Source organism: Leopardus geoffroyi, chromosome C2, assembly GCF_018350155.1.
Source record: "Leopardus geoffroyi isolate Oge1 chromosome C2, O.geoffroyi_Oge1_pat1.0, whole genome shotgun sequence".
NCBI classification, from domain to species: domain Eukaryota; kingdom Metazoa; phylum Chordata; class Mammalia; order Carnivora; family Felidae; genus Leopardus; species Leopardus geoffroyi.
Window position 1 is genome coordinate 562978 of NC_059333.1, and position 18923 is coordinate 581900.

General features: G+C 48.0%; 2 protein-coding genes across 12 annotated transcripts in view; both read left to right on the forward strand.

Annotated features, from left to right (window-relative positions):
- The window catches only part of LOC123610440 (minichromosome maintenance complex component 3 associated protein), a 57177-nt gene extending 48524 nt beyond the window's left edge, over window positions 1–8653 (forward strand). For 4 of the 8 annotated variants that reach the window (XM_045501062.1, XM_045501067.1, XM_045501061.1 and 1 more), the window contains exons 24-29: window positions 22–412; window positions 1755–2012; window positions 2498–2627; window positions 4472–4678; window positions 7073–7223; window positions 8348–8653. In XM_045501062.1, the coding sequence (XP_045357018.1) occupies window positions 22–412; window positions 1755–2012; window positions 2498–2627; window positions 4472–4678; window positions 7073–7223; window positions 8348–8506 (1296 nt within the window). In that variant the 3' untranslated portion in view covers window positions 8507–8653. Of the gene's footprint in view, window positions 1–21; window positions 413–1754; window positions 2013–2497; window positions 2628–4448; window positions 4679–7072; window positions 7224–8327 lie in introns of those variants that run through there. The other 4 variants (XM_045501068.1, XM_045501064.1, XM_045501065.1 and 1 more) reach the window with 2 other exon arrangements.
- Window positions 8654–15472: 6819 nt separating this feature from the next.
- The window catches only part of LSS (lanosterol synthase), a 46164-nt gene continuing 42713 nt past the window's right edge, over window positions 15473–18923 (forward strand). For 2 of the 4 annotated variants that reach the window (XM_045501070.1, XM_045501069.1), the window contains exons 1-3: window positions 15473–15598; window positions 15901–16069; window positions 16717–16855. In XM_045501070.1, coding sequence (XP_045357026.1) covers window positions 15585–15598; window positions 15901–16069; window positions 16717–16855 — 322 coding nt within the window. In that variant the 5' untranslated portion in view covers window positions 15473–15584. Of the gene's footprint in view, window positions 15599–15900; window positions 16070–16716; window positions 16856–18112; window positions 18129–18751; window positions 18849–18923 lie in introns of those variants that run through there. The other 2 variants (XM_045501072.1, XM_045501071.1) reach the window with 2 other exon arrangements.

Here is an 18923-nt window from a genome sequence, read left to right on the forward strand (position 1 = left end):
CTGAATGTTTTTGCATCTCAGGTTTCACGGGCTGTGCAGTGGCTGGTCTCCCACTGCCCCTGTTCCCTTGACCTTTGCTGCCAGACCCTCATTCAGTACGTGGAAGATGGGGTTGGCCGTGAGTTTAGCGGCCGGTTTTTCCATGACAGAAGAGAGAGGCGGCAGGGCGGCCTGGTCTCACAGGAGCCTGGAGCCATCATTGAGCTGTTCAACAGTGTGCTGCACTTCCTGGCCTCCCTGGTGTCATCTGAACAGCTGTGCGACCTGTCCTGGCCTGTCACTGAGTTTGCCGAAGTAGGGGGCAGCCGGCTGCTTCCTCACCTTCACTGGAATGCCCCGGAGCACTTGGCCTGGTTAAGGCAGGCTGTGCTTGGCTTCCAGCTTCCACAGATGGACCTTCCACCCCCGGGGGGTATGTGCTCTTGCCAAGGGGTCCTGGCTGGGGAGGAATGTGGGACAGCTAAGTCTCCTGTTTTCTGTTCTTACTATAGTGACAATCTGGCAGGTATTGGGCGCTGATGTGAAATTTGTATGTCCTTATCCACTGTGCGCTCCCTGCTCCCACACTGTACCCATTCACACCTGCCTTTGGGTTTAGGAGCCAGAGTTGGGGCTGTTTGTGGGGGGCTGTGGGCCCTTCATCACTAATAGAGCAGCCTGTGGTGTCCGCACGGCCCAGGAAAGAACGTGGTCAGTGGTGTTGGCCTGAACACGTAGCCCAAGGCCCACGGTTTCTGAATTGACAGCAGGTTCTATCCTGCCTTTGCCATAGGGTGTGGGGGCAAAGAGCGTGGGGACCAGGCAGCCCTGCCCACATTGCTGGCTCCGCTGGGGCCATGACACTCTGTTACTTTAACACCAGTGTTCCTTCTTTGTCGAAGAAACCTCTGTTCTGTGACTCTGGTTGTGCCCAGGTGAGGCTGTTGTGATGAAGACTCTATAGGTCCCCTGGGCTGGGCAAGGAGGCTGTCCCTTCCTTTGCTCACACTGTTAGGAGGGAATGAGGCTGTTTGCTACTTATGTAGTACAATACATGGCCTTGGCATGGCCACTCTCCTTTGGGCCTTTGAACAGAGGCCTCAGGTACCCTTGTAAACTTTGGGTTGTGGGGGTGCCTGGGTGGCTCAGTTAGTTAAGCATCCGACTTTGGCTCAGGTCATGATCTTACTGTTCGTGAGTTTGAGCTCCACATTGGGCTCTGTGCTGACAGGTCAGAGCCTGGAGCCTGCTTCGGATTCTGTGTCTCCGTCTCTCTCTGCTCCTCCCCCCACTCATGCTCTGTCTCTCAAAAATAAACATTAAAAAAAAATTTTTTTTTAATGGGGTGTGGTCTTCAGTAGGTCTCATAGATGCTCGTTATTGAAGAAACCCAAACGGAAGCAAACTACACGATGTAAATATGAGCTAGGGCAAGGTTCCCCAGAAGAAGCCCAGACTTCCGGTACCAGAGTCCCCTGGGTGCTTTTTACAATACAGATTTCTGGTGTAACCACAGTCCTGTATAATCAGAGCCTCTAGGTTGGACTCTGTTGTTTATTTTGTCCAGGGTGACTGTTTGCATCTCTTAACGGGACGTGGGGAGGGAGATGCTCTTTGTTCAACAGCTGTGGTTCTATTGTATTCAAATTCGAAAGCAAACTTCTTAAATACACAGTTGCCTTTTCCTAAGAAAATGTGGAGTGAAGACATTTTGTGTAGTGTCCACCTATATACTCTGGCCAAATCTTGTAACTGAGGAGGTGTTTTCTCTCCAGCGCCCTGGCTCCCCGTATGCTCCATGGTGGTCCAGTATGCCTCCCAGATCCCCAGCTCTTGCCAGACTCGGCCTGTCCTCCAGTCCCAGGTGGAAAACCTGCTCCGCAGAACCTACCGCAGGTGGAAGAGCAAGAGCCATTCGCTGGGCCAGGGGGCTGGGCCCTCAGTTGCCGAGATCCCATGGGATGACATAATTGCCTTGTGCATCAACCACAAGCTGAGGGACTGGACACCCCCTAGGCTTCCTATCACATCAGGTAATTCGTGCTCGGTGCTGTGGGGTCACATCAGGAGGACTGCTTGGTCCGTTTCAGCAAAGAAAGATGTTTACTTTGATGTTTCTTTTTCTGTGGGTCGCTGCCCTTCCTTTCTATAGGACTCCCCTTTAAGCCAGTGACTTCCAGTGGCTTAAGCCAGTGACTGTTAACATTGGGAGGAGCTAGGAGTATTCCGGGGGAGCCTGGAACCATCTCCCTGAAATGGGCCCGTAGGCTGGCTCTAAGTTAGATTTCGGTAGTTCTGAGTAGTTGTACTGGTCATGCCACAGTCTGGACCTGAGCCTGTCTGAACCTTAAATGACCCATGGATGGTGAGGCATGTTTCGTCAAGCATGGGAGTCAAGTGCATGGCTTTAGTTAGTAGGGCTTGTTCTTAAATCAGTGTATAAGCAAACTTCAAGTGGTCACCTGTCGCTTGTTGCTCTTTTGATACTCTTTTCTCATTTGTTTTTGTATTTTTTCAGAGGCTCTGAGTGAAGATGGTCAGATATGTGTATATTTTTTTAAAAACCACTTGAAAGCATATGATGTTCCTTTGTCATGGGAACAAGCCAGAATGCAGACACAGAAGGAGCTACATCTGAGTCATGGGCGGTGAGATCTGTGTATATTGTGTGTTTCTGTCCTGACAGCCAGCATAGCAAACTGTATTATTCTCCTCCAGAGTACAGAGACAGAACATTAATGTTCTACACACAGAATCCAGCCCACTGTGGTTAGATTTAGACAAATACCTCAGGAACAGATCATTCTTGTGCAACCATCTCATTTATCAGACAAACCTGACCCTGGAATCATAACATAGCCAGGAGAATCTAGACAAAAGAAAGTAGACATTTCATCTCATTTACAAACCTAGTTCAAAAGTATTGAATAAAATGTATTAGCACATATAATTTTCCAGTACATAAAAAAGTTCACAAGTAGGCTTTATCCCAGGATAAACGATGTCAACAACAGAAATCTCTTGTAATTTGCTGTCATAGAAAAATAGTGATCATTTCAGTAGGTATTTAAGTTCTTTTATTAAAATCTGTACCCTCCAAACCCAATTTATACTCATTCTTGATAAAATTTCTTATCAAACTTGGGTAAAAAAACTCCTTACCTTCATAAGGTATTTCACCATAAAACTACCAAAAAAAAAAAAAAAAAAAAAAAAAAAAATCCTTCTTGCTAAGACATTAGAAATATGAATGTCAGAACAGCCTGAGCTGCCTGATTTCACTTGTTCACTGCTGTCCTGGGAATGCTGCCCTGATGCAGGGACACAGATAAGATGGTGTAAATACCAAAAAGAAGGAGTAACTGTCGTTTTTAGACAGTTAAATTGTCACTTCAAGAAAATCAACAGTTACATCCATAGAACTATTTGGAGTTCAGCCAGGTGATCAGACAGATGGACTTACAATGTACAGCAGCAACTAACCCTTCACATATGGACGTATACTGATCCAGGAAAGGAACTAAACCCTTGTGCAGGGAACTCTCAGGGACTTGAAGGTGTGAAGAAAACCTGAATGAATGAGAGGTCAGCTAGCTTTGTTGATGGGAAGATGGAGTGCTGTAAAGATGTCAGTTCTTAAACTGTAAAGTCAGGGCTTTTCTAATCAAAAACCCAAAAGAGGAATTTCCCCCTGGTCTTGACAAGTTAATTCTAAAATATATTAGGATGAGAAAATATGTAGCAATTGCTGAGAAAATTTTGAATAAGAATAACAAGGAGGTGGGGTGCCTGGTGGCTTAGTTGGGCAAGCACCCAACTTTTGATTTTGGCTTAGGTCATGATCTCACAGTTTGGTTCGTGGGATCCAGTCCTGGTTCAGGCTCTGTGCTGTCAGCACAGAGCCTGCTCGGGATTCTTTCTCTCCCTCTCTCTTTGCCCCTCCCCCTACAAACAAATAAACATTATAAATAAATAACAAGGAGGAACTGCTGTGCCTCATATCAGAACATATAGTAAAGTTACAACAAATAGATGAGAATAGGAAGTCCAGAAACAAATCATATGAGACAAAGTACCATGCGAAACCAGTGAGGACAGACGTTGGCATCTATTTAGAAAAAATAAAATAGTAGACCCCCTTTCTCCCTCTGTTTGTGAATATTACTTACACAGGGATTTAAGAGCTAAATGTAAAAATACGAACCTTACCAATATTAGGGTAAAATAGAACCTTGTTGATAACCTTGGGATGGGAAACCAAACTCTGAGTAGAGAAGCTCCAAGCACCCAGCTGCCCAGGAGAGAAGGTAAGCCTTTCCTGTAAGGCAGAGGTTGCCCTTCCTTCCTTTGTGCCCAAGCCTGACCCTGAGGGAAGCAGGAGTAGGCAAGGGTAGGTCTGGGGCTCTGTGTCTACATACACACTCTACCTGCTGCTGGAGGAACCTTTCTTCCTCCTTCCTGACCATAAGCATTTCAAAACATGTACTTACAGTTTGGGGATAAAGTCTTTGCATCCGTCTGCAAACAAGTTTCCTGCTCCGATACTGCACATGCACTGGAAAGGGAAGAGGAATGTAGAGCATGGCCCAGAGGGGCGGGCTCCCAGCACCCAGGATCTGATGCGTGGAGCCTCTGCCCAGGAGCTCCTGGCCCAGTGTCTCTCCCGGAGTCTGCTGCTGGAGAAAGAGGAGAGCAAGAGGTGAAGTCTGTTCCTTTAGGTTTATTGTGTCCGTTAGGCCCCTTCATGCTGGATTAGCAAGGATCACAGTGACGTGACTGTTTAAAAAAGAAGGCAAATCAGATGTGTGAAGTATAAGCTCTTTGAAGGCAGAGGCAGTGCCCTAGATAGTAGGTCTTAAACTGTTTGAAATCAGTTTCATTTACTGTTTAGTACTGAGAGTGGGAAGTTTTCTGGTGGGAGAGAAAGCATGGCTGGCTGATGGAGTCTCTTCAGTGGATAGTGAGTGCTGAATGTGTGGCTGCCACCGGCTCTCTGCCCTGGGCAAGCCTGAGGGTGCCAGTGCGTCGTCCCACACCGTAGACACTCCTCTGCGTCTCCCACCACCCTTCTTAATGGTTTTACTGAGAAAGAGAACCAGGAAGAAGGCAGTTTACAAGGTGGCCTGTACCCCATCCCCTCACCCCCAGCAGCCTCCCTGGGTCCAGCTTATCACCAAGGGCAGCCCCTCCCCTTGGCTGGGATCTGATCTCCCACCCACTCAGGACACTCACGTGAGCTTCTCTGTTATGTCCCCTTCCTCCCAGCACCCTAGAACAGGGAACCATGCCTGAGCCATGCTCCTTTGATCGCAAACTCTTCAAACAGTGTGATCCTCCCTTCTGTCCTCCCAGTCTCCCCTGAGCCCGTCCTTGCCCCCATGTCTGCTCTGGTAAGAGTCACAAGCAGCTTGCTGAACTGACCATGAGCCCCCGTCTCCAGCAGCATTCCACACCTTTGTTCTTTCCCTCCTACGGTATCTCAGGAGACCTCGTCCCTTTCCTGCCCAGCTGGTAACTCCCCCTAGGGCTCTCTGGGTTCTTCTTCATCCCCCCACCCCCTCACCTAGCCTCTGTGCTGTTTGCACCCCCACTCCCCAGTGATAATCTCCAATTTCAAATAACGTCAATATTCTGACAACTCTATATCTAAAAACCCTGAGTTCTCTGAAATCCAGATTTGAATATGCAACGGCTTCCTTAAAATCTTCATTAGTCATTTATAGGATGCCTGATAGCCATCTCAAAGCTAACATCCCAAATCTAATTCCAGGTTTTCCCCCATTTGAGATGGTCTTCCCAGTTGGTGAGATTTTGTCCTTCCAGCTGCCCAGGCCCAATGCTTTGGAATTATTCTTCCACATCCAGTTCATCCGTAAATCCTATTGTCTCTATCAAAAATGTATTCAGAATTGGACCGTATGTTGCAGTGGGCTGTGGTCTAGTCTTGGCAGACCCAGTGTGAACCTTTTGTGTGAAGCAGAGGTCATGTTTTCCTTTGCTCACAACCTTCCAATGACTTCCTCTCCAATGAAAGGCAGAGTCCTTATGAGGTGGGCAGGGCCTATGTGATCTGCCTCCCATTTCCTTTCTGACCTCTGCTCCTTCAACCTGTGAGGTAGCACACAGCCAAGCCCTTGTGCCTGCTGTTTCTTTTGCCTGGAACTCTTCAGCCACCTCCAGATATCCCTGTGGCTCACATTGCACTCATGTCCAGTCTCTGCTCAAATGTCCGCTTCTCAGCGAGGTCCTCCTTGCCTGTCCCCCAAACCCTTCCTGTCTTCATGTCTCTGCTTTGTCTTTCTCACCTTCAGACTGCATTTCCCTTTTCTTTTGTTCTTTGTCTTTCTCCCCTCACTAAACTATACGCTGCTTACAGCCGGGCCTTGTCTCTTTTCTTTCAGTGCTGTATCCCTGGTACCTAGAATGGTGCGTAGTGTTTGGTGGGGGCTTGTTGGAAGAGTGAATGAATGTGGCATGATTTTCAAAGTAGACTTTCATAGGTGTGTATCATTTAAGCAGTTGGATCAAATTGTTTTTCTTGAAAAGATCAGTGAAGAAAGTGGATGGAGTGAACATCTTACAAGTGTGTTAGGTGGTGGTGGGATATTATTTTGAGTTAATTTTAAACTATAAGCAGCAATCCACACATCTGGATAATCCATCAAGAGATAAGAATTAATTATAAATACCAAAAGAAGCCAGAGAAAATAAACCAAATGGGAGAATTATGAGTAATGTTAAGTAACATGCAAAAGCAGTTGTTTGGATAAATGTGACCTTTTCTGTTAAATATAAATTGGACTTACAAATTAAAGAGAAGATTAAAAATTTTTAGGAGTGTGGTTCTGCTTCTCATAACTGTTCTACCCTTAGTAAAAAGCAAAGCTTTAAAAGGTTAAAAGTAGGGGTGCCTGGTTGGCTCAGTTGGTGGAACAAGTGACTCTTGATTCTCGGGGTTGTAAGTTTGAGTCCCATGTTGGATATAGAGACTACTAAAAAAATAAGATCTTAAAATTTTTTTTAATTAAAAATATTTATAGGAGAAAAGTGAATGATAGTTAAACATTTTATTCCTCATTCTCAAATGCTTTAGGTTTGAAGATCAGCTTCAGCAGTGGTTGTCTGCAGACGCAGGAGTGTTTACAGATTCAACATCCCTTCCCCTCTACCTTCCTCAGACCCTGGTGTCTCTGCCTCAGACTATTGAACCTGTGATGAAGACAGTGACCACTACCAGCCCTCAGGTGGGAGGAGCGTACATTTGGCATTTGAATTAGAATTGAAGACTGAGAGAATGGCGGGGAAAAGTAACATCTCCATTCATCATATGGTATTGTGATGACCAATAAATTATTAGCTTAAATTAGATCTTTTCTTAATCTGTCAGTGTTATAGAGGCCCAACTAATTCTGAGTTTCTATGTGTGAAATGAAGGGAGAGTGGAATTAAAACATGCTTACAAATTGAACAAAACCCATAACCGTGTTCTGACACGCAGTGAGGGCATTGAGGAGAATAACAAAGGTGATGACGGTGGCTTCTGTTTGTGCACATGATGTCCAAGCCTTGGCATCACCCCAGTCTTCCTCTGCGGGGTTAACTTTCCCTGAGGAAAATTAATGAACGAGGAAGGTAAGATCACAGACGTCAGGGGCTCACCCAGGAGTGTGGCTGAGCTGCTTTTCAGAGCCAGACCTGATTGGCTCCGAAGCTCAAGGTCTTTCTACCTCATGATCCTCTTTCAGTGGTAACAGAAGCAAAAACAGAGTTTTCATCATAGATTATAATGCTGGACATTTAAAAAGTATGCTCCTGGACTGGTTTTAGGAAGCCCTTCAATAGGGAAGAAAAGCAAATTAAGAAGGCATACTCTTTCCATTCATCAGTTTGGCAGGTACCTTAAGAATGTTTGTACGTTTTGACTTAACAATTCTGCCCTAAAGAAACTACCATATATAACAAAAATTGATGGGTTTTTGTTGTTGTTGTTCACCTGTAGTATTAATCATACTGCATAAAAAAATGGAAACTAAATATCCAAAGATGGGAGTCAGGTTAAACAGTTACAGGACATATGATGGAATAGCTCATAGCCCTTGACAATCATATTTTATAAAAATGACTGACACTGGAAGTGGATGATACAATGAAGAGAAACATTCTGTGTGCAGGTGATACCAGCTGTATATGTATGTGCTGAAAGAGGCTGGAAGGATGTATACGATAGATACCACGAAACGGGTTTGTTGAGCCCAGCAGGCCACAGATGAAGTTTCTAACATGAATCAGATATACTGCCTTCAAAGAGAATATATTTGGGTTTATGGATCTCCCCAAACTATTTTTAGGTTCTTTTTTATTTAAATAGAATGAAAGGCCAAGGGAGCAACTGCAGTTGTCAGAGGCAACAGGCACATCTGTGACTGAACGGCTCAAGCACCTGGAAAGGCTGATGCAGAGTTCAAGGGAGGAGGAAGTTGCCTCTGAGCTCCATCTCTCTGCACTGCTGGACATGGTGGACATTTGAGCTACGGGACCTGAGAGAGTGAGAGTCTCCCGAAGATTTTTGCCTTTACTCGAAATAATGTTCTTCTCAGATGTTTGATGCCCTGTTGGAAATGTGATTATTAATCATGCAAATAAACCATTTGAGTGTCTAATGAGGCCATCCCAAGTTTTCAGAATGAAAGGCTCTTTTCTCCTGTGTAGTGTCTTTGATATTCTTACGTTTCATCTCCTCACATTGTCACCCACCAACATAGGCTCTGAGGGAGTTTGCAGCTTACATTTCTGTGTGCATCATTCATTTCTAGGTTGCAATCACTGATGTGTCAGACATCAGTAACACAGGGACGAACAAGACACAGGAACCCTGCTCACCAGGCCCACCTAGCTCACATCCAAGAGAGCCAATGTTATATGTACATAGCAATCTGAAGGTGTGTGCAGGGCATATCCCTGCCCTGGAAGCAGAGGGGAGACCGGAGGATTATGTGGAGAAGACAGAATTCCGGGAGGGGAGTGCAGGGTGGAACTGGGCAGAATGTGACGTAGCTGAGAGGTTATGGCACCTGGAGGTGTCAGTGTGGTAGTACTGCCAAGTGAGGGGGTGTAGGCCAGACCACAGAGACCCTTGCTGCCTTATTCTGAGTGCTGTGGGAGTCAGTTGTTGGAAGATACTAGGAGAGAAGTGACTTGGTCACTTCTTTTAAAGATGGTGTATGGGCAATTCTGGTCAGCAAGACAAGGCAGGAATCTCGAAAGGGGTGCTGAGCAGCCATCCATGTGAAAAAGGAAAGGTATAATCTTGAGTTTGTTAGCAGTTGGTGTGGAAGAAGGATAAATTTGAGCCATCCACAGAAGGAGGTATTAATAAATTTGGTGATGCTGAGTATGACCACCAATCTGAAATTGGCACTCAGCATCTCCCTATTATAATCCTTTTAGACTCTCCAAGAAGACTGTATCTTCTCATTCTCCTCAAACCTCCAGCATTCTTAGATGATGACCTTGCTTATTTCACTGAGAAAACAGAAGCACTAAGAACAGAACTTCTTATCCCACGACCACCAAATCTACCAGCCAATCCCCACTTCCTTAGAACAAAACTATTTACTTTTTTTAGGGATTTTTTCAGTGATTAATTTCATGTTCATCAATAAAGACCTTAAATAATGCTATTTCTTAATCTTGATTTTAGACATTATCTGTTGATTTCCCACAATGGAAGAGAACTTAGCTCTCCTAGACTATCCTTTCTGCAACATACTTTATGCATGCCTAAACATCCACATTTCCTCTTCTACTAGTCTTCCAAACAGCTTGACAAAATGTGGGCTGAAGTGTGCATTCGGAGTTCAGTATGACTATTAATACTGTTGGCCATTGAGCCCAGTATTGGTTTATGATTACACTTCCTTTAGTTATGTTAAAATTAATAAAAGGAAACCTCATTTAAAATGGAGTCAGGAGGCCAGTAGGGGGAGCTCTAGTGCCCTACCAACTGAAGACCTATCAGGAAGAGGGACATCTTGCCAGGATACTACTTTACTGTCCCAGCTGGAGGAAGGAAGGTTTCCTCCTGCCCAGGCCAGGCAATAGTCCGGCCAATGAGAGACTGCCACAGCTCAAGCAATGGGAGAAAGTTACAGCTCAGCTAATGAGAAGCCACAACACTTTCAGCACCCAGTTTACTACAATTGATTTTCTGTTTACAATAGCCCTGCCCAACTCCCTCTTTTCCTCCATAAGGCCATGTTCTGGTTTTGTTCCTTGGAGTTATGGTTTTGCCTTAGCTTGCTTGTCTTGCGTTGTGGTTCTCTGAAATTCCCAAATAAACCCATTTTTGCTGGCAAGAATAACTGATGATTTTATTTTTAAGGTTAACAGGTCCAACTTTTCAGTTTTCCCTGGAGTTGGTTGCCTTGTTTACTTGTTTTTCTATGTTATCACTACTTCACCCAAAACTTTTTGTGCTAAGTGTAAAGTTCCTTCCAACACTGTGCTAGGCTCCACTTTCTTTTGGAGATGACCCACTGGGAAACACCCATTTTTCTGCCACAGTGTGGACATGTCCTGGATTCTGAGTCCTAGATTTTCCTCTTCCTTTGTTTGCTTTCTCATTTTGATGGAGCCCATATTCTAGCAGCCTTCTGAGCTTTCCTATCTTGTCTTTATATCTACCCTTAAATTTGATTTATCATTTGAATGAAAACAGAATTTTATTTATTTTATCTTTTATTTTGAGAGCGAGACGGAGCAAGTGAGGGACAGAAAGAGAGAGGGAGGGAGAGAGAGAGAAGCGGGCCCATCTGGAGCAGGGCTCATGCTCACCTGGAGTGGGGCTTGAGCTCACAAACCGTGAGATCATGACGTGAGTCAGATGCTTAACAACAGAACCACCCAGGTGCCCTATTTTCTTTTATTATTTATTTTACCTTTGAGAGAGACTGACGATCTGAAGCAGGACCCACAGGGGCTCTGTGCTGACAGCAGAGCCCGATGTGGTGCTCAAACCCATGAACTGTGAGATCATGACCTAAGCTAAGTCGGATGCTCAACTGACTGACCTTCCCAGGTGCCCCTTATCTTTTAATTTTAATTAATTTCTTTATTAGAAAAACGTACACACAAGTAGGGGAGAAGGGCAGGGGAGAGAATCCCAAGTAGGTTCCATGCTCAGCATGGGTCCTGATACAGGCTCAATTCCACAACCCTGGGATCATGACCTGAGCTGAAATCAAGTCGGACGCTTAACCGACTGAGCCACCCAGGCACCCTGGAGATAGAATTTTAGATTGGTAATCATTCTCCTGTTTTGGTTGTTACTGTTGCTGGAAGTTTTGCAAATCATCTGTTCCTAGTGTTCTTAAATTTCTCAAAAACATGCTTGATTGTGTTGGTCTCCCTCCTCTATTACCCACCTAATTTGTTGTGCTGAGCATTAGTGGTGCATCCCCCCAGCCCCCCGGTAGTTATTGCTGTGTAACAGACTACTCCAAACATATGTGGTAGCAAATGTGGGAAGGGTTCAGCTGAGCAGCTTTCTCTAGGGATTGCTCACACAGTTGCAGTCACTTGAAGGCTTGATTAGACCGGATGTCCAAGACAAGTTCACTCACATGGTTGGCAGGGGGCTCAGCTGGGCCTTTCAACCCGAGTGGCTAATATGTGACTTCATTATGTGGCCATGGCAAGGTTGCCCAGGGTAGTCAGACTTCTTACATGGAATCTCAGGGGTCCAAGTACAAGTGCTCCAGTGAGCAAAATGCAACCCCAGCTTTGGAACTTTCACAGCAAGGTATTACAAGTGTTTGGTTACAGATTCAAGGGATGGGATGTAGATCCCACTTCTCATTGGGACGAGTGTTAAGACCATATTGTACAAGAGCATGTGAGATGGGAGGTGTTGCAGGAATCTTTAGAAAACAATATGCCATGCTTTCTCAGTCTGGAAAATTACCCGCCTATGTTGGAATTTTTTGAAATTATTTAATATATTCTTTTCCTCCATTATTTCCCTTTGCAACTCCTAATATTCAGATGTTTGACCACCTGGATTGATCCTCTAATTTTGTCTCCTTTATTTTTTATATCCTTATTTTTTATCCCACTATCCTAAAATTTCCCTATTTTAAATTGCTATTCTAGGGACTTAAAATCTGATGCCATATTTTTTATTCCTGAGAGTCTTTTTCCTTAATGTTTCTTATGTAGAGAATCCTGTTCATTCGTTTATTCAGTATATACTTTCGGAATATTTACTATCTGCTAAGCATTATTCCAGGTGCTGGGGATATGACAAACGTCAGCCCTCACAGAGCTTATATTTTAATGGAGAGCTAGGCAGTAAACAAGATAAATATGCAAACTGTTTGGTCTGCTAATCAGTGGGAAGCACTGAGGAAAACAGTGTAGGGAGGGAAAGAGCATCAGGTGGTTCTGGTTTCATGGGTGCAACATCCTACCTCTGTGAGGACATGTTTTTGTTCGAGTCCTCTTCCACACCTGGCATCCTCTCTATTTCTCAAAATTCCCTTTTTTGGTGTGTTTTGTTGTCTTTCTTCATAGAGGCTTTCCTCAAATGTCTGGCTCACGTTGATGAGGGGCTCTAAGGAGCTTGTTGGAAGCTCTGTGTCAAGGGTTACAACCTGACAGCCGATTGGCTTCTCCACTTTAACAGTGGGTCCCAGCTGTCAATGTTTGCAGGTCTTTTTGGGGGGCCATTTGCTCCAGAGAAATCCTCTTCTTACTGCCTGAAGTCTTATGGCTGAATGGAAGGCGCAGGACCGGGCTCCTACACGAGTGTAAGACTTTCACTCAACCTTCCCCTGTCCCCCCCACTTTCAGTAGACTTCAACTGTGTCTTTCCTGAGTTCACACCTGCTCTGACTCAACTGTTACAGGCTCCCACCCAGGTAGAGGAAGGGACCGATCATCATACTGCTTATCCAAAGGTCTTTCGATTTCTGCACCTTCCTTGGATTTGTTAGCAAAAATGGTCTCTTTCTTGATGGCTTCACTTCTACCTATGGGTTTCAGCTTTTTCTGGCTTGCTAGGTCAGTTACCACTTCTTACATCACAACTTCTACAATTGTGTTGATCTCTCTAGTTTGCTGGTAACTTCTCTCCTGTTCTTTCACTGTGAGTTTTTATCTTTTATTACTTTATGTAAATAGAGTTTGGATGGGAAATGGAAGTCAATGCCTGTGCTCAGTCTGACATGTTTAACTGGAAATTCCCCCCTTAAAAACAAAATAAAACTCTGCTGCCGGGCTCTTCTCTTCACATTTCCTAACATTGCTCTTATCACTCACCAGTAAGTTGTCTTGCAACATTTAGAATCATCGATTCTCAGACCCCATTTTACAATTCCTCTAAAACCTTTACGCAACCATGTCTTTGCCTGGCTTCCCTGACTCCACATTACCCTGGTTTTTCTCCTGTTTTTCTGGCTACTCCTTCTCTTCTGAACTGGAAACTATTCCTGCCCCAGGACTCACCCAGAAAATCTTCTTTGGAACACTCACTTTCTAGTTGATCTTGTCCAATCTCCTATTCTCAAACATCACCTAAAAATAGGTAACTCCTAAATTCCTTTCTCTAGCCTTGTCCTCTCTCCTGAACACAAGTCTACTCTAGTGTACTCACTTACATGTCTGATGAGCATCTGTCTTAACATGTTTCCAATCTAAGTTGAAATTTCCCCCAAAACCTTCTCTACTTTTGTAAACACCACCATCATATGCCCAGTTGTTCATGCCAAAAACTTTGGAGCCTTCTGTATCCAATTTATTAAATGAGTTGGAATTGGTAGGGTGCAAGTAGAGAGAAGTATTATTTTTTCTCATGACTGTCTCTAGAAAGTCTTACCTGTGAATTCTCAGATGGATTTTTACACTTTTTTTCTTTCCAAGATATTTTTAAAAAATTGTTATTTTGCTCATAAAAATTCCAGTACAGTAAAATATCAAAACTCAAAGTGTGCTCCAACTGAAACCGCTTCTGTCCCTTGGCTTTGCCAGACTCAGGGTTTCAGATGTCCATACTGTAGGCTGGAGCCCTAATTCCCACTCTTTGTGTTTCCACGTGGAGGAACATCAGTGGAGAAAAACTGGTTTCTACTCCCAGCGAAGTATGGACTGGTGAATATGGGAGAATGGACAGGGTAAAGTATGCTCAGGCTCCTCTGAGTACACTTTGTGGGGTCCACAGGCTGGTGGTGTCTTCTTACCTGCACTTGGCTGCATGGTGCTCGGTGAGGCAGCTCTGTGGCCTGGAGGCTGCAGCTGCCCATCTGGTCAGGGGTTGAGAGAGATGTTTGTCTGATTTAGGGGTGGGTCAGTATTCCCCTCTTGATTGCAGATCTAAGGCATGTCTTCCAAACTGGCTTTGTATATGTGGAAGGCTGGTATTTTAATATCATCCTACTTGTGTGTCATCTTCACTAGTTTCTGAACGACGATTGGAAGAGGCAAGTGTCCTTTACTGACCGTCTAAAACCCCAATACTCATTCCATTAAAGGGAAGGTGTGTGTGTGTTTCTTCTTTTCCAAGGAGCCCCTCCCCCACCGCCTTCCCTCTGGCTTTCGGTGGTTCACACGTGGGGTGAAGGGGGCGGCGCGGGACTGGAGGGATGTCAGGGCTTCTGTCCGCGGAGGACCAAATGCTGGGGCAGCCTGTGGGTTCTTGAGGGGTTGCCTCTGGGCCCTGTGGCTCTAGTCCCTCCGGGTCAGCACCGTTTCCTCCATCAGATGCCCTCCACTCTCCCCGCAGCCCAGGTTTCTGCTGTGCACCCCTGAGGGCCAGGCTGCCCCCACCCCAGCTGTCCCTTTCAAGCTCGGTTACTCTGTGTCTCCACCTTTATCTCCCTTCCCCTTACTGTCAAACCCTTTAAGTTATCCTGGGGACTCCCTGACTCGGGACACCCCTGTGAGTAGCCGAGGCTGTCCCCGAGCGTCACCTGACGCCCCCGCTTGGCCCTCCCGGCCCCTGGACCCGGGGTGGGGGGCGGGGGCGGTGGAGGGGGGGCGGAGGCTCGCCTCACCAGGCCCATCCCCATCAGGGCAGCTCGGGGGCTCAGCCTCCTCCGGGTCCCTACCACCTCCCTCCTCCGCCGAGGAGGCTTCCCACCTCATCGCCTGGAGGCCCAACCTCGAGGCTTCCGTCTTCCCCTCAAGCACTCACCTCCAGCTAGCCGGCCTCTCCCTCAAGGGCAGGAGCTCTTCCCTGCCTGTGACCTCAGCCTGAGCCTCTCTCCCAGATCGCTCCCGCCAGTCCGCCCTCCTCCGGCGCACCGGGACCCTCCCCACGCGGCTCTAAGCCTCAGGCACTCCTCCTCACCCTCCACGCAGCTCGCAACCTGGAGCTCGGGACTTGACTGCAGGCCCCGCCCCGCCTAGGCCACGCCCTCATCGCGCTGGGGCGTCTGGCTCTCCACCACTGAGGCGGCCGGGCGCGCCCTGGGCCCACCCTCGCGGCGTTCTGATTGGCTGCACGGACATCGGCCCACCGCGCCCCACACGTCGCCCGAGGCGCGAGTGTATGTATTGAGCGCGCGCGGACCCGCGCCGGGGCGCGGGTGGGGAACATCGCGGCTGCCTTCATGACGGAGGGCACGTGAGTCTCTGCTTCCCGGGACCCCTGCGCGGCCCTAGCACGCCCGCTGGACGAGGCCGGGACCCCCGAGAAGGGAGGGAGCGGTCCGGAGCGCGGCCGAGGGGCCGCGGGGGCGGCGGCTTCGGGGAGAAATCCGGCGGCGGGGGCGTAGTGGCCCAGCTGGCGCGGAGAGTTCTCATTTTGTGAGCTGAGGAAAACGGGGGCCTGTCTGTGGGCTGCCGGAAGGGACGGCCGCGGCCTCCGGGCTCCGATTTGGGAAGAACGGGCAGGACGGCCTCTCACCGGAGCGCGACCATTTTCAGGTGTCTGCGTCGTAGAGGGGGCCCCTATCGCACCGAGCCCGCCACCGACCTCAGCCGCTGGCGCCTCCGAAATGACAGGGGAAGGCAGACGTGGACGTATTTCCAGGAGGGGGAGGATCCTGGCCGCGGGCAGACCCGGCTGGAGGCGCACTCCCTGGGACTGGACCCGGTAGGTGCCCGCGCCGGGCGCCGCGGGCAGGTGGGCGGAAGCCGGTGCGCAGCCCCTGCTTTAGCGGGGAGTGCCGGGCCCGGCGGGGGTGGGGCGTGCGGACCAAGATGTCCCCTAAAGGTGGGCCGGGCTCCCCTGCTTCAGTCCCTTTAGCACCAAGTGACGCGGAGGAAACCGCTGCCCTTTTGAGAAACACGTTTTTGATCCAGGGAATTCCATGTGAGCGATTCGGCTGGTGGAAGGGAGTGTGCAGCGCCGGGCGGTGGGGCTTCTCCCTGGGGCCCTGTCTGCCGCTGCCACCTGCCGTGCCGTTCAGTCCAGTCCTGTCCCGTTGGCGGCCCTTCCCGAGGGGGGGGGGGTGCAGGCCCGGGGCAGCACTGCACCCCTCCCGCGCGCCTGGACATCTGTCTTATTGATTTAAGACGTCCCAGAGAAGTTATGAAGAAATTTGAAAATAGTGACTGGAAAGCAGGAGAACGTAGGAACCTTCCTTTTGCCTCTTGAGGTGGCAGTGCTTTCGAAGAGTTGTAGACTTTTGATCCGAACAGTTGAAACTTGGAAAGTAATTTTGGCCTGGCTGTAGGTGCTGAGGGTTCCTCTGGCCTGGCCACAGACCCCTCATCTCTCCTCTCTTTTGTCTTCTGCAGACCGGTTACTTTAAGGACTTGCCCAAAGCCTGCACAGCCCACGAAGGGGCTCTGAATGGGATGACATTTTATGTGGGGCTGCAGGCTGAGGATGGGCACTGGGCAGGTGATTATGGCGGCCCACTCTTCCTCCTGCCAGGTAGGTGGGTGCTGCCCCAGCTTGTGGGTGAGGCCGTCCTGGGGTCCTGGTCGGGCCTGGTTCAGGCCCTTGGTGAATGCAGCGTGTGAATGAGTAAACAGGTGAAAACCCAGGAGCTTACTTGGAAGATGTCTCTGGAGGGTTGCCTTGTGCCTGTGTTGTCCTGGTGTTGGTGCTGGAGAATGGGAGTGCCATCCCCAGTGTTCACTGCCAGCCCAGTGTTTCCGTAAGGGAAGCAAGGGGCACTCTTGTGGGGACAGAGGAGGAGTGGCTCTTGAGTCCCAGTACAGAGTGGTAGGGACACTCCAAGGGGGAGGACCTAGCCTATGTAAAGGTGCTAGCTAGAGTGAGCAGGTGAAGGGTGGGACCTTTTTAATTTTTTTTAAGTTTATTTTTAATCTGTACACCCAACGTGGGGCTCGAACTTACAACCCCTGGATCAGGAGTTGTGTGGTCTACCAACTGAGCCAGCCAGGTGCCTTGATGGGTGGGATCTTTAAGGCTTCTTTTGGGCAGGTTGGGGGAGGCCAGACAGCTTGGGTGTGTGAACTTAACCTTGAAGGGGTGACTGAGGGAGCCAGGGCAGGGAAACTGCAGGTTCAGTTGGTTGAGTCCTAGGAGGATTGCACTTGGGCCTCCTGGGTACTGAACTGGTTTGGCTAGGTAAGGCCATTGTGTTCTGAGAGTGTTTCACTGAAGAAATACTTGGCCATGTAATGTGAGAAATCTCCTTTGAATTTTTGTAGAAGAACTCTTTTCTCCTAGTGGGAGGAGCATTTGGAATCCATTGTGTTCTTGTCTCTCCTGGGCTGTACGTCATTGTATCTTCTTATCCAGGAACCCACGGGCATGTCCTTAGGGGCAAGTCAAGGGGCTTTTTCTTCCCTTGGCCCCACTAGGAGCCTGTTGAGACTATTCCAGAGGTTTTCGTAGGGAAGTAGTGGCACATGATCCCACTGGTCTGCTTTGATCCTGGGCAGAGTGACAGGACTTCACTGTGTCTCAGCCACCTCATCTGTGACATGAAGATGATGAGAATCAGGTTAGGTCATACACGTACAAAACCAGGCATGCAGGGAGCTCTTGGTCCTCCTGCGTTATTTTAGGCTTGCTGCTGCAGCTCTGGGCTCATCCAGCTGGGGCATCTGCTCTGTGCAGGCTGCAGGTTGGGGCTTTTCCTGGGCTTCCCCTTTTTGGACTCTGGATAGACCTTCTTCCTCAGGTTGATGCTGTTCTGTTCAGAAGTACCATTCCAGCGTTCTTCCGTGGCTGGGTGAGCTTTGGTCCTTCCTTTATCTGCTTTAATTTGGAAAATGCTCCTGGTGGGGGGGGGGGGGCGATTCTGTATAGACAGTTCCTGACTGAGTGTGGTTTATGTGGCATTGACTATTCCCAGGGGTCTTTATGGGGAGGCAATGACATGGCACTGGCTTGCTGTGACCCTGGGTAAGGTGACAGGACCTCACTGTGCCTTGGCTGCCTCATATGTGATATGGGGAGTTGGATTCAGTCATACATATACATATATGCATCGCTGTGGTGAGCCCTGATTCTAGGGTCCAACCCCCTGGGTTCCCACCCCAATCCCACCACTTGGGGCCCCTGCCTCAGTTTCCTTGCCTGTAAGATGAGGGAGACACTGGTTCTGTTTTTTGCCCACGTGTGTTTCTTTGTCTTGACAGCATTGTAACTGATGAAAAGAGATGGGCTTGATTTGGGATGACTTTTTTCTGTGAACCTCTGTAGCATTTCCAGACCTAGCTGTCCCTTCTTCCAGGCTGTGTCTGTGTGTGGCCATGTCTTCCAGGGCTTCTGATGCCTCTGATCTAGAGCCAGGCATGTATCTCATGGTGCATTTTGGCTAAGGCCTGCCCTAAGACACCTCTCCCCTTGCAGGGCGCTACAGCATGTGACTGATGGAGCCAATGCTGGGGGAGATAAGAGGGGGGTTGAAGATGGCCTGGGAGCACCATGTTGAGGAGGGCTAGGCTGGGTAATGTTTATTGTCCTTCTCCCACATTTGCAAAGTGACATATGCTAGTAAAAAACGTATGGGGGCGCCTGGGTG